Source organism: Halichoeres trimaculatus, unplaced genomic scaffold (genome assembly GCF_033239565.1).
Source record: "Halichoeres trimaculatus isolate MK-OKI-2021-1 unplaced genomic scaffold, fHalTri1.1 fHalTri1_scaffold_16, whole genome shotgun sequence".
NCBI classification, from domain to species: Eukaryota; Metazoa; Chordata; class Actinopteri; order Labriformes; family Labridae; genus Halichoeres; species Halichoeres trimaculatus.
The window spans coordinates 12,571,611-12,588,287 of NW_027437194.1; the positions used below are offsets into that span (position 1 = coordinate 12,571,611).

The 16,677-nt window shown below is 40.5% G+C and overlaps 1 protein-coding gene across 1 annotated transcript in view; it reads left to right on the top strand.

Moving 5' to 3' along the window:
- The window catches only part of efna5a (ephrin-A5a), a 78,817-nt gene extending 63,110 nt beyond the window's left edge, over positions 1-15,707 (top strand). The window contains exons 2-5 of the mRNA XM_074690498.1: positions 4,396-4,688; positions 12,862-12,927; positions 13,019-13,099; positions 14,399-15,707. Of these exons, the coding sequence (XP_074546599.1) occupies positions 4,396-4,688; positions 12,862-12,927; positions 13,019-13,099; positions 14,399-14,523 (565 nt within the window). The 3' untranslated portion in view covers positions 14,524-15,707. The remainder of the gene's footprint in view (positions 1-4,395; positions 4,689-12,861; positions 12,928-13,018; positions 13,100-14,398) is intronic.
- Positions 15,708-16,677: the final 970 nt, after the last annotated feature.

Below are 16,677 nucleotides of genomic sequence, written 5' to 3' on the forward strand. Positions count from 1 at the left end.
GACACCTAACCCCACACTGGGAAAAAGAAGAAATGAAACAATTTGTGGAAAAAAATTCTATAAATAGGACAAAGGCTCAAATTTCACTAAGAAATATAACATATTTTAAGTATGAGAGTTTTTTTTATATGCACATATCCTCTCTCCCACCCAATAGTTTTCAGTTTCTGTGTAAACTGTGCCTTGCTTCACCTATGCCAGGCCACAGAGTGACAATAACATGCCAGAAGGGGATAAAGAAAGCAAATAAGCGGGGGAGCTCACTGAAAAGAGGGATTATCCAGAGATGTGTGCTTTGTTAAGAGCTCCGGTTACTGATTCATTGATAAGCCCCTCAAACTGGCCGTGAGTAATTCAGCCAATCAGAGCTCATCAATCCCAAAAGACAAACGGATTCAGGATTTGGATGCTTTTATTTTGTTAATGGCTCATTATGACACATTTGTAACGGACACTGAACTGATGAACCGTGCCAGCATTTCTGTTCTGTGCTCTCAAACCCAGGGTCAGACTTAACACATCCTGCTGTTAAGAAAAACACCAGAAAGAAAACAAGGCTGCTCTGAGCAGCCCTGCAAAGCTTAATGACTCACTAAATAGCCTCTAGTAAAAAAGCCATTTGGAAAATCAAGATGAATAAATCTGGTTTATAATGAACACAAATTGACCCTGGTGCAGAAGATTTGTGGCTATTTCTGATGGTTTAAAAGCAGTTTCTCACACTCAGGATGGAGAGAGGGGGGAGAAAGTCTGTGGTGAGAGAGAAGAAAACAGCAGACACTGAGTTGAAGTGTCTTCTTCTGGACCACGTGTTGAGTCAGGCTGCGTGATTATGGTTGCCTGTCTGATCAATATTTCATTCCTGCCATTCAAAAACTTTCAGACACCTCCCATCTGGCTAACATCTGCATCCTTTGGCCCTGTTGCTGCTCTCACTGAGAACTTTATCGTCCTTTGTTTGAACAGTCACCATTTAAGTTGTTTTTCATTTTTTCTTTCCTACATATGTTTGGCCCCATTTGACCCCATTCAGAACTTTCATTAGAATCATCCATTGGGACCAGATCAGAAGTAGCGAGAAGAACACCACGCTTCCAAGTAAAATGAATAAGACACAGCTGAGTACATGACATCTGCAGACAGAGATGAACGTTGTTTGTGGCTCTATTGTAAATCAGTTCAATGCAGCGACATGTTCGTATGTGTAAATCATATGATCTTGAGGACAAATAAATTACATGTCTGAGCTGGTAAAGACCAAAAACTGAAAAAAAGGACTCCAATCTCGCAAAGAAATGACACAATGTGGTGCAACATCCTGACAAAATTTCCAATAAATATTTCTGAGCCAATTTCGATTATGCTCCATCATTCTTTCTTACAAAGGATGGAAATAATATTTCAAGATTTACTTTCTATTAATGTTTTAATTAAAATGAAAACAAAGAACACATCCAGAAAGCCTCATGCCCATCCAAGTTCTGGCTCCATGATTCATTGTTGACAATTAAATTTCATTGTTGGTGCTTGATTTAATTCTTCTCTGTTCTGTTGCCTGACCTGATTTTAATTTTTACGACTTTTTCATCTTCTTTTATCTTGTTCCTATTGTCCCCTTTTAATCCAGCGGTACTCAGCCATGAAACCACCTTTTTATTTATTTGTGCTGGGTCTGAGATATCAATCTCTGGGACTTTTGCCTTTAATTAGTCCACATACCAAGGAAGTGAATGGTCTGATAAATTAAGTTTAAATTTTAAGGCTGCAAGTTTCCATTCACAAAAGAAAAGCAGGCCTCTTGTGGATAACTCCAAACATCTCACTGCCAAAAGTTTTGGCAGGGAAGTTAATTTTACTGGCTCTAACAACTACATCATTAATAAAATCCAGAATAATTTTGATATCTTAAATAAAAAGTATTGCATGTGGTCAGAAGGGCTTCCAACACACTGTTTGACTGTTTTACTTTGATACATTAAGAGGTGATGAAGGCACTGGTACTTTAAGAAATATATATATATATATATATAATTTGACTTATGTTTACTTATATAATATTATATACAATGCTGCTAAAACATTTTTTTCTTGGGATATGTTATTTAATCACAAAGAAAAATGCCAAAAGGCCTTAAACTTTATGAGCAATAAAATATATCGCTAACATTAAAAGACTTTCCTCGCTCCACTCACCATCAGTCTGTCTGGAAACACAAATATTTTGGTCTGGGTCACTTTCACAATTTTCTCCTACCTCTCCCTCACAAAGCCGACAGTTAAAACTCCCTAAAATCACGACCAGTCTCTGCTGTTCCTCCTGGGTCAGCTTTGATTGACGGCTACTGACACTTGCGCGACTGAAGCTAACATTAACAGCTTTGTAAAGACATGAGAGGACAAAGCAAGCTGTCCCACAGTGCTCCGAGGCTGACAACATGATACCTTGAAGCCGGTTGACCCCTGGTAGTCATAATATCAGCCAGCAGTTCTGCAGCTGAGGCTAAAGGAGACCATGCTGTGCCTGCCTGGTGCCAAAACGCTCAGCTGGAGCTGAAAGGAAAAAAAATGGAAGAGTATACAAGAGCTTTGGTTTCAAATGCTAGAATTAAAAAAGCATTGTAGTTTATGAGGTGCTGCTTCGAGCACAAAGACATTTTATGCTTAATTTTTGTGTTTGTGTTTGTGATACTCCATTAGGTGCCACAGCTTTTCTCAGAGAATTTTTTTCTGTCAATGAAAATGAACACAATAAATGAGTAGTGACAAGTTGATCAAAGACTACAACCAAAACATTTTTGGCAACTAAAGAAATCTTAAATCAATGGCAGTCCTAACGTCATCACTTTCACACAAACATCCACTTATCTGCAGCCCTGCAAACCCAGTAGGACTGTCACTAATCCTACAGCACATTTACAATCCGTGGAACGACAACCTGATACCCCCAGCAGGCCATGGCAAGCACACACCTCCCTTTATGCTAAACACGCCTCCTGAAGCCCCAACACGAAACAGCAACAGCTGGGACACAAAACCTCCCCCCTCCCTCTTTGTCTCACCTGGTCTCAGATCAGCTGACATATTCTCTTATTTCCTGTGTGGATCAGGAGTAGGCGCAATATCTGATCCGGTGGGAGACACTTCACAGTAGGAACCTCCTGATGAGGCTGTGGTGACTTCACCCATATCGAATTGTCAGTCTGCTGCATGCTCCAACATGGTCCTTGTCCTGCCTCCCTTGACAGCCCTCACTGTGTCAATGAACAGAGGTGGGGTATTGAAGACATCCGCAGTATGTCAGTGATACTGAACCGCAGGCCATTAGCAGCTACAGAGACACAAGCAGCAGCTGTCCAGGCCTAATCTGTCTCTGCTAAAAGCCTCACAAAACCAACCTTATAGAGTGCCTATGGGAATATGTCTTTCCAATCACCCTGCTAAGGTAGGAATACCTGACATATCTGCTGGTGCCCTTTTAGTTTACCCCCATCTTACTCTTGTCCACTTAGTTTACTTTAAGCACAAGGGGAAAACATGAGGGCTACTTCAAGGCCAGGCTTGAGAACAGGTCTCATTTTCCCAGACTCTGAGATTCCATTGGGGGCTCCTACATCAAGCTGTCATATTAAACTAATGAAAATCTCATTCTACACAGGGATCCTCTCGAAGCTGCTAAAGACACATGCTAACCAGGGGATTAGCTGTGCAACGCTGAGGGACTTTCATTTCAGCACCAGAATAAGTCATCGCTGCAGAGCTCTAACACTGATGGCTTAGGACTGACTAGTGTGTATTGTGAGAGGTTTCTGCCGGGGCCGATGTGTTGCAGAGGGACTCGGTTTAGTCTCATAAGAGGGTGGGATGATTGAGACTGACATGTTGGGATCCTGTAAACAAAAGCCCTGAAGTTGAGTCTCTGGATGTGCCTTTTACTGCTGCTATTCAGCCTCATTTAAGACAGTCAAAGTATCATCTCTTGTCATCAGGCGTTGCAGTGCTCATAATTCTTTGGAGAATGCTTCATCAAACGACATGATGAAGAGAGTGTCCCCAAACAAATTATCGAGAAACTATCTTCCTACTTAAACAGCTGCTACCAGCTGAAGAAGCAGTGCTCGAGGAGATCAGGGTGTTGAATGTGTTGAAGACAAAGAACAGGTTGCTGCAAAGACAGCATGAATTCTCATCACATTCACTCTGCATGAATGGTCAAGATCTTGTAGGAAGCTCTCAGGGAATTATTCAGAACCCTGCAGATTCAGGATTTTGTCATTTATATCGCATTTTTCTTTTAAAAAAAATGGTGCTTGACATGTAACATATCACAAATGAATCAGTTTTAGTGCTGACACATATATAACATGATTAACATTTTCTTCTTTCTCTTTTCCCAAGGTTTTACCGTAATGATTACCACATCGACGTCTGCATCAACGACTATCTTGACGTCTACTGCCCACACTACATCGGTCCTGTCTCTGATGAGCGGGCCGAGCGGTATGTCCTCTACATGGTGAACTACGATGGCTACAGCTCATGTGATCACACCGCCAAGGGCTTCAAACGCTGGGAGTGCAACAGGCCTCTGTCACCAAATGGACCACTCAAGTTCTCTGAGAAGTTCCAGCTCTTCACCCCCTTCTCTTTAGGCTTTGAGTTTCGCCCTGGCAGAGAGTATTACTATATCTGTGAGTACACACTAACATTTATGACACCCCATTTTTATGATTAAGTACATATTTAAAGCTTTCGTTGTTAGTGAGCACATTAAGTTATTTGCAGTGTATCTTTTGTTTTATTCATTTATATTTTTAAAAATTATCATTAGGCATTTACAGTATAACACAGTCTGTTTTGGAGGATCTCCAAGGTGAGGGTGGTGTGTCAAATTAAGCCCACAATGTGCAGTTTTTATGCAGCTGTGTAGCTCTTTGCAGTACCACCCTTTTTCTCTATGTCAGATTTTCAGTCCTGCAGGCTGCAGATATGATAGTTGAGCTCAGCCTTCAGTGGCGTTGTTGATATTTGTGAATTATGGAACCAATGTCTGAGACTTGTTTGATTAGATATGCTCATGCCTCATTTGTTTGTCCTTTTTGAAACACCTCTATGCATTTTATACTGGTGTATGAGTCACACCAGTGAGTACGACCCGGTTAATTTTAAATAAGATATGAATAAAAAGGTTTTGGGAAGTTTTAGTGAAGTTTCACATTTGGTATTTCGTAAAGTTCATGTATAGCAGCAGTGTTTACAGATTAACAACTTTGACATCTTTATTTGATCTGTATTTGTTCTTATTGCTTTAGTAAGGTACCCAGAAAGTATTATTCTCATGTCAGTTCTGAAATTGAGGATAAATATCAGCTCTAGCTCCATGAGATTAATGTCGGCCTTCAACTTGTACTTTTATCAATCGATCAATAACAATTTCAACTTGAGTCTGACAAAATGACAGCAGTAGTGTTTGGCTTTTGTTTCTGAAGTCCTTGGAATGAGGGCCAAACCAAAATATGAGCCAGAGGGAGCGAAATAACTCTGCTGTTAAGGTCTCGTCTGGAGTTTCTTTTGTTGATGCCTGGCTGAGCTCAGCTTTCTCCTCCTCGTGAGAAGGCGCTGGAAAACAAACAGCTGGGAAACCGTGTTTTCATAAGCAAAGTCAGAACCCTGCAGGGGCAGAAGTGAAGGACTAAATGAGATTCATTGCACTGCATGGTAGATATGCGGTATTAAGCTAGCAGTCAGAAGAACTTCTTATTAAACAGGAACCAGTGCAAGGAAAAGTGCAGAGTTAGGTAAAGCACGGGACAATCTTGGCATTGCAACAAAGTGTACAATGAAGATATTAAATCCAAGCAGTCCTAATACTGGGTAGGGAAAATAACTCAGAGCAGGTGTGTCAGAAACCCGCCCAGGACTCAAACTGACTGAAGGAAACCTTTGCACAACCATCAGAATGGTTAAATGCAGAGGAGAATCTAAATTTGGACTGTTTGCTTATATAGATAATCTTTAATCTGTGGATGCAGCCTCTTAGTTTCAGATGTCAAATGAATGCTGAATTGCTAAATATCTACATTCTATTTTATAACCAGAAGAGGGCGACTGTACAAGAAGCCTGTTTTTTCTGACTCATAGAGGAAGAGAAGATAAGCCTGCTTCACAGCGGGCTTATTACACTAATCAAACTTTGCATAAGGAGTTTGTGGGCCAAAGGTTTTCACTTGAGTATGCTCACATAATGGCAGTAGTGCAGTATAGCCACTTTTTACTGACATGCCTGTTTGGGTGTTGACAGGCTACCACGGTTGCAAATGGTCATCAGTAACAATAACCTTCAATAGAATTTAGTCTGCAGTGCACAGGAATTTTAGGGGCATATTTATATAATTAAGTGGTTTGGTTGATGTCGAAATTTTGGTCACTTGAGGATTCATTTTCCTCAAGTCCTGACCTCAGAGATCTTGGACAGTGCTGCAAGCCAGCATCTCTGATCACATCATCATCAAGATTGTCCTCTTGAGATATTAACACATATTTGTTGCGAGGTTTTATTGTGATGTATTATCCTTCATTAGATGTTTCTGTTGGATTTCCATGACAATTGGCGAGTCTACGTGACTCTGCTGCTTCCCTTGGATGCTTAAAAGATAAATTGTTGGTCGCCTAATCGTGTGTTTTGCTTCGGTTGGCTCAGGCTGATGTGAGGCTGAGTGAAGACAATGTTCTTGTGAGCTTCTGATGATGATTGATTGTTCAAGGAAAGAGGAAGACAGAGAGACAGTCCATATGGTCTGAAACTGTTTGAGGCCATATGGACTGTCTCTCACTGACTCAGGTTCATGACTCATGTATCTGGTCCTTGTTCTCTAAAAATCCTCTTTTCCCCTCTGGGAGCAGGGAATCAGAGTCGGGATGAACAAACAAATGAGAACACAGGATTCTTTAAAGAGATAAACTAACAGGACACAAAGACACCTCCAGGAACATACCAAGTCCTTAGAGTCATGAAGTAGTCATTGTCCTTTCTATTAGTTGACTTTCATCTCTAAACTTTTTCCCATGAGATTCTCATGCTGTCATTCTGCTTAAATTGAAGATGTTTACATGGCCCACCTCTGACCTGAATGAATGTCTGATCAGAATTAAAAAAGTCTGAGATGCAAGAGAGGAGGAGGATGTAATCCTTGGTGCAGGGCATGCTGAGGAACAATATGCAAAGGCATGTGGTGCAAGTGTTTGTGTTTTAGTTTTATTTCTACTGTGTACCGTATCACAGATATATTTGTTGCCAATAGAAAAAAAAAACTGTTCCTTCCACTTTTTTTGACACGAGACTGGAGGGAAAAGTCTTGGCATGCTTCAACTTAATACACGTCTCAGTCAAATTGTTTTATTTAGTGCCCATGAAAAAGTGAATTTAGGATCTTAAATCAGGCATTGAGGCTTTCTTTTAATTGGACTGCTGCGCCACCTTTTGGACCAGAGTCTTATGCACTCTGTCTTGATACAAGATTTTTAACAAGACGTGTGTTTGTTTTGGAAATGAATGGAGATCAGATCGGAACAAATCTTTGTTCAAGAAAACTTTGTACAGGGTAAGGTATTTTTCAACTGTTACGTAGCGCTGTTTGTGTGATGTGTAATGCTAGAAAAGCACTCAGAGAGCGCATACCTTTCTGCCAAGCATATTGTGATTGTCACACAACACTTTAGTCCTTCTTTAATGTTATACTCCCTTTCAACAGACTGTCTGCTACAATTTGGTGACAGTTGCAGGTTTGTACGATAATTTGTTACCTGGCAACTGAAAATTATGATGACCCAGTACATATTTCATACTCTGGATTTAAGTATCCAGAATATTGCCAGGATCTGGATTGTACTTTTACATCTGTCAGAAATTATGGTGACCTTGTCTTGTATTCTTTTGTAAAGCAATCCAACCATTTATCTGAGTTATATACACATCTGGTGAAAACGGCCCTATCTCACAATGATAAAGAATCCTTTAAAAGAATCCTTGATCAAGACGGTGATCCTGATCACCTCCAAAATTTAATCACTTCTTCCTTGTCCCATTTTGAACGTTTCCTGAAAATTTCATCAAGATCTGTTCGTTACTTTTGAGTTATGTCTTTCACAGACAAACAAACTCTCCCAAAAGCATAACCTTCTTGGTGGAGGTAAAAAGTGGTGATATTACAGTTTACTTTGTTTGAACAGCCATAATTGTTTAAAGTATTAACTGTCTTGTTTCAATAGAGCAACACAATAGTTAATAGTTTGAACCAGTGCTGTAAAGAAGAACAGGTTTGAAAGTCTGTTAAATATCCGTGTTATTGACAGGTTGAAGGTGGGCTCCATGTGTGCTTGTCTCAGTGAGGACAGACACTTCTTTGTCCTTCTGCTTCGAGATCATCACCCGCCCCAGGCAGGGTGGGAGAGGGGGCGGGGTCACGTCAAATACATGACACCTGCAGTTGGCGGTAGGCCTGGCAGTCTGGCAGACAGCAAAACGCCCAGAGGAAAGCCGCCTTGGTGTGGGATCAGTTGCGCAGCAAGTCCCGGAAGGTCAAAGGTCAAAGGATGACGACGCGGTCTGTGCTGTGAAATTCTCGTGGCCTCAGAGGGCGGCATGTTTTTCTAATAGAGCCCCAGTGGAGCAGGGAGAGTCTGATCCTAATCTCAGAGGATAGAAATCCAATTTTCAGAGGAGACAGTGGAGAGTCTGGCTCTCCCCGTGTGAGAGAGATGACTGTCTCCCTGTAAAGCCCTCTCGCTTCAAACGCTGCATCCTGTTCTGTATGGCTAGTGCAGATCTACATTGATAATGACATGAACCCCGCCAGCATGGTACCCCGACAGTTTCCTTTTAGCTTCTCGCAGCTGAAGCATAGACAAAAGGCTTTGTTCCCCTAGATAAACAGATCATCACAAGAAAAACATCTAACCCCACGGTATTTATATCAGGATCTGTCAAATTCACCTCGTCATCACTTCAAAGCCAGGCCTGACAAGGTGTCTAAGTATGTCTGGAGATCTCTGATATGCATTGCTGGTCCTGAATATCCCACAGTACTAGACAGAGCATGTAACATGTGCCAGAATGAGTGGCTTAGAGGTTTTCACCCTCGTCACATTGTCAGCGGGAGGATGACCTGACGAATGCTGAGTCTAGAGTTGCAGCCAGAGCTGGAGTTACAGTCACGGTGAAGCACGGCTGTGTTGCTGGAGGACAGAAAACCCAGACTCTGACCTCAGTGGCAGACATGAGAGAAAGGAGGAGAGACAGTTAGGTAATTATGTGTATGAGTCTGTGAGGGGATGGGAAAAAGATGATGAGATGAGGAAAGAGTGACAGTATCAGAGAAAAGGTAAAGATCAAGTTGGAAAAAGTTGTTGTTACAGCTGACAAGACATTTACAAAGAAGAAAAACAATCCCTAGATTCAGACCATCATCTCATTTTAGAATAAAGTGCCCTGTGTAAGTACAAGTTGCTGTACAGAAACAATAGAAAACAAAAGTACTGCAAAGGCACACAAGAAGCCTGTACTACCACCACCAGCTTTCATTTTAAAACCTTCAGAAATACCACATCAGAGCGGTAAAAAGTTCCCCATGACATAAAAGAGATGATGCATACTGAGATGTTCTGATATATGACACCTCAGGGTGCATTACTCTGCTTATACCACGCTCACTCAGAGGAAACAATAGCGGCTGTGTTTTATTTCCCCTGAGGCTGAGGTTATTTTAACAAAGATTTTATACTTTAATTTGGCCTTTTTACGATCCAGGAAACAATTGTAGCTCCTGTTACTACTGCCGCTGCTGATGCATGATGTTTCTTTTTGCACTCTAAACTTATTTAAACGGCTTTTTGTTGTTGGATCCTTTTTATGGATGTCCTCTGGTTCTGCTGACCCTGTTAACTGTTTGTTACTACCAGAACTTTTGCACAATGACTTCTATTGTAACCCAAGTAAAAACTGGACAAAGCCAGACTGAGGAGTTGTACATAAGACTGATACAGCCCTGTTGAAGCGTTAGTCCGCGACATTGTATTTGTTTTTGTTTTGGTTTGGTTTTTCCACCCACACTGCAAAAACTCGAATCTTAGCAAGCATGTATATCTTATTTCTTCTCAGTTTCCTCACCAAGTATGAGCAGCGTTCATCTACACTGCAGGAACTACAAATAACCAAGGTGTTTTTTGTGTTACTTTGAGTAAACAAGGATTTCTTGGACTATTGTTTTTTACCATACTTGTAGATTTTATGGGTTATATGCAACTTAGGTTGATATCAGGCTTGTAATGTTTTGAATTAAGACGCGTATCTACACTTCTCACATGAATGTGGCTTTTTTTAACATCATTAGATACTTTTTACTTGATGTGCGATTAGAAAAACAACTTAACAAGTTTTGAGGTTTTTGCATTATGAAAGCCTATTGCACAACAAGTCTAAATGAACATCTTATTTTTAGGTCTTCAAAAGGACCTGAATTTCTATCAAGTTTTTTGTTTCTTGTAAACAGATTAATGTCTTATACCAAGAAAGTTATGTAAATTTTCCCTTCACACTGGCGGATGTTTTAACTCGTTGAAGGCAAGTCAGGCCTAATTTTTGGCTTGTTATATCTTGAAATAGGACATTTTTCTGGACTTGTCAGGTGAACATGGCGTCCATTGAATCTGAATAGATCAGTTGACAAGACATAAGACAACTAAAGCACTTTCAGTCATAGCTGTACTTTCTAACTGTTTATCGATGGCACAATTCATCGGAGGCACTGTAAATAATCAAAAACATATTAATTAACCAAAAAAAATGTATGTTTCAGCTAAGAATTAGTTTTTTATTAAGTATATAAAACACTGAAGCTTTGGTCAGTGATGTCTTCCATATGTCCTTCATGTGAAATGTCTCAGCTGTGTCCCTCAGAAGTAAGTTTTAAGAATCTAACCGAGTGAAGAGAGATAGTGACAGAGAAGAGACAAAGAAAAGGGAAATGAGAGGCATGAACACTGAGTAGAGTTCGTAGACAGTGAGACAGTGAGTTCTCCCGTCTATTCGAGCCACCATCGGGGTGTGAGGTAAGTTACTCGATACCTGCTGACACAGACAGAAGTAGAATGATTGACACCGGTTTTCTCTCGTTTATTTCCTCCCACTGAGCTTCACATCCAATATTCTTCTCATGGTGAAGTTTTAAAGAGGATTTTATCTGCTCTCACAGCCGCGTGGTATCTGATAAAGTGTCTTTTGAAATAAGAGCCCCAGTCATCTGCGACAGTGGAAACACTGACACGCTTTGCTTTTATCAGGAATCCACTACTGGGCTGGAATCCATCACACGTAGCGTCTGGGTGGAAGGACGAAAGAGTTTCTGTGGACAAACTATGGACAGCATTTGCATTGATGCACATATTCCAGAAACCAGGGAATTATATCCCGGCATACACACCCAACCAGCTAATTCTCACACTCAGCTCTTCAAAAACAGCTGCTCAGTCATTGTCAAAATGTCCAAATAAGAGACATGTAGGACCCATTACAACTCATTTTTGGACACTCCACCACTGATAACAACCATGTTGCCATGCATGTGCCAAAACTATGCCAAAAACAGTGTAATATGTGCAGACGAAGAACCATAAAACCAAGCTGCTATTGAGTCAGGTGATAGACATTCTGACACTTCACAAGCTGACATAGACCCAGACATCTCCTGGTTTTGTGAGTTCCAGAGACAAGCTAGATACACTGTGTATTGGATAAAGACACTACAAAATAAGCATAGATATCAAGTCATGCATAACAGCTTGAGAGACCCTCACTGCTCTTTGAACACTGTTCAAAAACAATTTATTTTTTAGCTCAGTGAAACAATCACAGCAAACCTACAAAAATAATTATTTTAATGATTGTTTTTACGACCAGGAAACCGGGAAAATTAGCTTTTTGGAGGTGAGTGTGTCAGTCTGCCACACAGCTTCTGGAATGACTGTTGTTGGGCAAATTAGACTTGGAAATACAAGGGTGACATTGAAATGTTTCGTGGCGTAGAATATTGAGAATTATTTATCTGGACAAGAGGAAACGAGATAAAGCTCTTGAGACTGTATTTTAAGGAGATAAGAGTGAAACACCTTCGATAACAACAGTCGACCTTGTCTCTTTCTTCCTTCCTGTCTCTGAGCTGATGTTTATGAATGAAGGGAGATTTAGAGGGTGAGGAGGTCTCGGGTAAAGCTGCAAAGTGAACTAAACAGAGAACAGCAAAACTTGTGTTGGAGTCACTCTGTGAAGTTTTGAGATGCAGATCAGGTGACCATTGGCTTGTCGATGTTTGGAAAAGTCTGGCTTAGGACTTTATATACATACTTTTTATAGTTTAACAGAAAAGTTGTTGCCACATAAAGTCACTCACTCTGACACTTGGATTGGCAATCAGTGCTCCTGATTTTTTTTTGTTTTAGGTGTTCAAATCATTGATGTTGATGAGGCTTTGTAAGCAGCAGTCATCTTGTTCTGTCACCTTACTGTCATCACTAGGTTTGGTTGAGAGGTTGCACTTCTAATAACTAAAATGTTGGTGTTTCTTGGGTTGTCGATCTAATGCCACCACTTTTGATCCATGTGTTTATAAAATCGAACATGTAAGTAGGGCAGTTAAGGCTCTGATTTAATTCCCTCAATAGAACATAAATATATCATCATAATTTCTTTTAGCACCATGTTGCCATTGCCAAAACCGCAGCCTTGCAACCCTAGATTAGATCAAGGAAGGTATTTTAAAATGGGAAAGTTTTAATGCGTTTTGTTCTGAACTCTGTGTAATATTCCCACAGCCTCCATCACGGATGACAGGGCGAAAAGGAGATGCCTCAGACTCAAAGTCTTCGTCAGGCCTCAAAGTGAGTCTCAGACTGTTGTGTCTGCTCTGCCCACTTTTCTTTACTGACGTTCAAGGTCTTGAATCTTTATATGTCCTCTTTGTTTCCCCAGACAATTGTGTGAAAAGCTCTGGGAGCGTGCAGGAAGGGGTGGACTTCGATGACAACAGCCACAACTCTCTAGAACCCAGAGGTTGGTGGGAATAAGCATTGTACAGTGTGTGTGACTGAGTGAGTGTATGTATGTGCATGCGCTTGTATGTGAGGTTTACCTTCTTTCAACTACCGTGTCTGACAATAATATCCCCCCTTTTTCATGGCTTTGAATTTTATTCGATTTGGAACATCATGATTCGATAAATTGTTTTCCATGACTTCACTCTGCGAGCTGTCAAAGCTTCAGCCTGTGAACTACATCCAGCAAGGTTAAGAATACTTTGAGCATGCACAGTACAAAAACAAAGACAAAAGGAATTTAGACCAGGGATGCACGATATGGGAATTTTTGCCATTATACGATATGCCAATATTTGTATATAACAACTCATTTGGCCAATTACCGAAACTGATTTCATTTTTGTTTTTTTCCGCACACTAATTGCAGAGATCACCAATTCTCACCTGCACTGTGCAAATAAAATCACAAAAACGTGCAAAAAAACACTTGCAGCTTCAGTTCCCTATCACAATGTAAATTAATAGGTGGGCTCCATCTACGCTCCACAATTCTATGAGCTACAAACATTTGATAACAGAGAGATGATGGTGCTAACTATAAAAAAAATAAGATGAAATATTATAAAATAACATATTTCCAGCAGCTTCAGATCATGGTGCTGAGGTCAGGGGTTTAATAAAGTTAGCAGCTGCCCATTATTTTATCATTTATTTACATGGGGGGGGAATGGCACTTCTTGCACTTGATGGCAGCACCTGCAGCCAAATAACTTGTAGCACTTTGTTGCAATAAATAAGGTTTTCCCTTTCTGTCTTAATTCTTGCTTATGTTGTACGTTTTGTCTACCAAGCATCCACCAAGTGAGATTGTAAAATTGTTGACTTTGGCGTGTTAGCTGATATCTGATATTTCACTTTTTTAGCCAATATCGGCCAATACTGATACATTACCTTGGCATTCATTGTCTGTTTTCCCAATATCAGGGAGTGTTAATACAAACTATATTCAGAAATAATTATTGCATTAATTCTGGAACATGATCGCCATTATTCCTGTTGCAAATAACAGTATACATGTGAATTTCTGGAACATGTCAAGAAGAGTTAATCTTCTTTAAAGAGCAGCTTTAGTTTCCATTGACACTTTGCATATTTGCATTGGCTTAAGAGCAGAGGATGTTGGATCTTTGTGACGAAAAGTTGTGCTCATAGTGTTAGACCTTCTCATCAAGAGACAACTCTAATTCAACCTGCTTGTCTATTTACGCTGTTGTGTTTGAATTAAAATTTTTAATCTGTATATCATTTGTTTCAGATGGGATTGGTCATGAGTCACCAGAACCAGCCCGGCGGGATGTGAACTCCGCTGGTTGGCACCAGACTTCAGTCTTTCTCCTGAGCTCTGCCCTCATCCTCCTGGCTGCCATCTTGTCATTATAGCGCCCCAGGGAATCCCAAGGAAAAGGACTGTCCTGATTGGACTACGGGCCACCCTACCCTGCAACCCCTCCCCCAAGGAGCACTTTTTTTAAAAGACAAACACTGACAATCTCTCTTTGTGGAAAAAAAAGAGAGAGGAAGGGACTTCGACGCTGAAGCCTTTTCATGTTTCTTGACTTGCCAACTTGTGTGACTCTTGGACTTTCTGTTGGGTGCTGCTGATCCAGATGCCCCAAGGAGAAAGAGGCAGAGTCTCTTACCTGTTTGCCTCACTACCGTTCACAGTATGCAGATATTAAACATTTAACACATACATGTTTTGAACACACTCACACAAATTACACAAACAGAACACGTTTTAGCTGTATCTGCAAAGAAGCACAGCAGGATCCCCTCAAAGTTTACAAACTATTTGCATTTTTTGTGTTCAGGAAAATGTCACCAATCCCACACATGAAACATCATTAAATCTCATGTCAGAGTGGAGAACATTTTGAAGAAGACCCAGGAGCAACGCATCTTCTATGGTCCAACATAGAGGGGGAAAAAAATGAAAACGAAAGGATGTTGTTGCTAGGAGACTGATGCCAAAGGCGCTGGGATGAGGGGGACAGGCCTTTGATGACTTAACCTTCCTCTCAGGTTAAAAAGGAGTCAGTTGCACCGACTCAGACTGTGGAGGGGCGCTGTTGAAAGTAAAAAAGAAAAGTAAAAGAAGCACTCAACTTTTAGTGTTTGGGTAGAAGAGGTTTAATGACTGATTAATGTGTTTTTTGTTTTTGTTTTTTTAATAAATCACATAATTCAATTGTAGCAGCCGACACGGGTGTACAGTAAAATATTTGAACGGAGCGTGGAGGTGGATATTTGCCAGGCAAAATGTATTTTTCCTATTTATTGTGAAGTCCTTGTGCTTTTTCTGTTCTGGTTTAGTCTGCAAGTCCAGTAGAACGGCAATAAAAACAACGTACCCATTAAGTTAGTTCATATACACAGTTTATTTGATACAATCATACAAGAACACTGGGTACAGCTTATGTATCTGCTTGCATTGATGGCTGATGATGTTTTTAATTGTTTTTAAAAAAAAAGTCTTGGAAGGAAAAAAAAGTCTGAGCTATCAGGGTGTAGAAATCGTAGAATGCTTGTGTTTCAAATCTGTCATTAAAAATGTCACCAATGTAGTTTTACTATTACACTCTTGCTTTTGTGAATCACTGTTAGAACACAACTGTTGTATATAAAGAAAAAGGCAAATTTACTACAAAGTTCAGGGATGTGTTGATGCCTGACTCAAGGCTAAAAAAAAGATGATTTTTAAAGCAGCACAAGTTTTCTGTGGCTGACGATGTTGCAGTGATACAGCTAGGAGCTTATGAGGAGTGTATGTGTGTGTATGTGTGTAGGTGGCTTAGGGTGTGTGTGAGATTCAGTAGTACTCTCTGATGTTGTGCAAAGTGACATCCTTATTAACCACCAGGAGAGCTGTGGGAAACAGAGCGAGGTGTTGTGTTGTGAGATGGACCACAGAGGATCAAGAGGAGATGGAGCTGTGTGGTGCTCCTGCAGAGATCAGTTGTAATCTTGCTGTAAACATATCTTTTCTTACCAAGAGGCCCAAATCTAAATAATCAACCAGCAGTTAGAGGTAAAATGGTTTATGATCTTTAAACCTGCCCGGTCCCAAATTGTTAATGAATGAAGACTCGAAATCTGCTTTTGGGTGTACATGTAACTGAGACATTTCCATTGGAGTAGCATTTTTGCAATCATCATTCATGTTTTCTGTCTGCGCTCACTTTTTCATCCCATCTCTCTGTGCATTTTGAATCTTTGCATCTGCATCCTCTGCTCCAAAGCAAGCTGTCCATAGCATCAAATGATCTGATCACCCTTTTCCCCACCCAGCTGTTGATACATGCCAGGTCTGTGTCACCGGTCTGGCTCAGGTCTCTGTAGCATGAAACTCACACATGAATGTATTGAAACCTCCTTCATAACTGACAGCTGGCGAACATTCACTTCAGGATTCCGCAGTGTGTTTTTAACTTCTTGGTACTGTCTATGAAATGCAGATAATTGGTCGATTTTTTTTTTTCCATCTACGACTATTAACAGAACCAATAGCCAAATGAATCCACAGACCTGCTAATG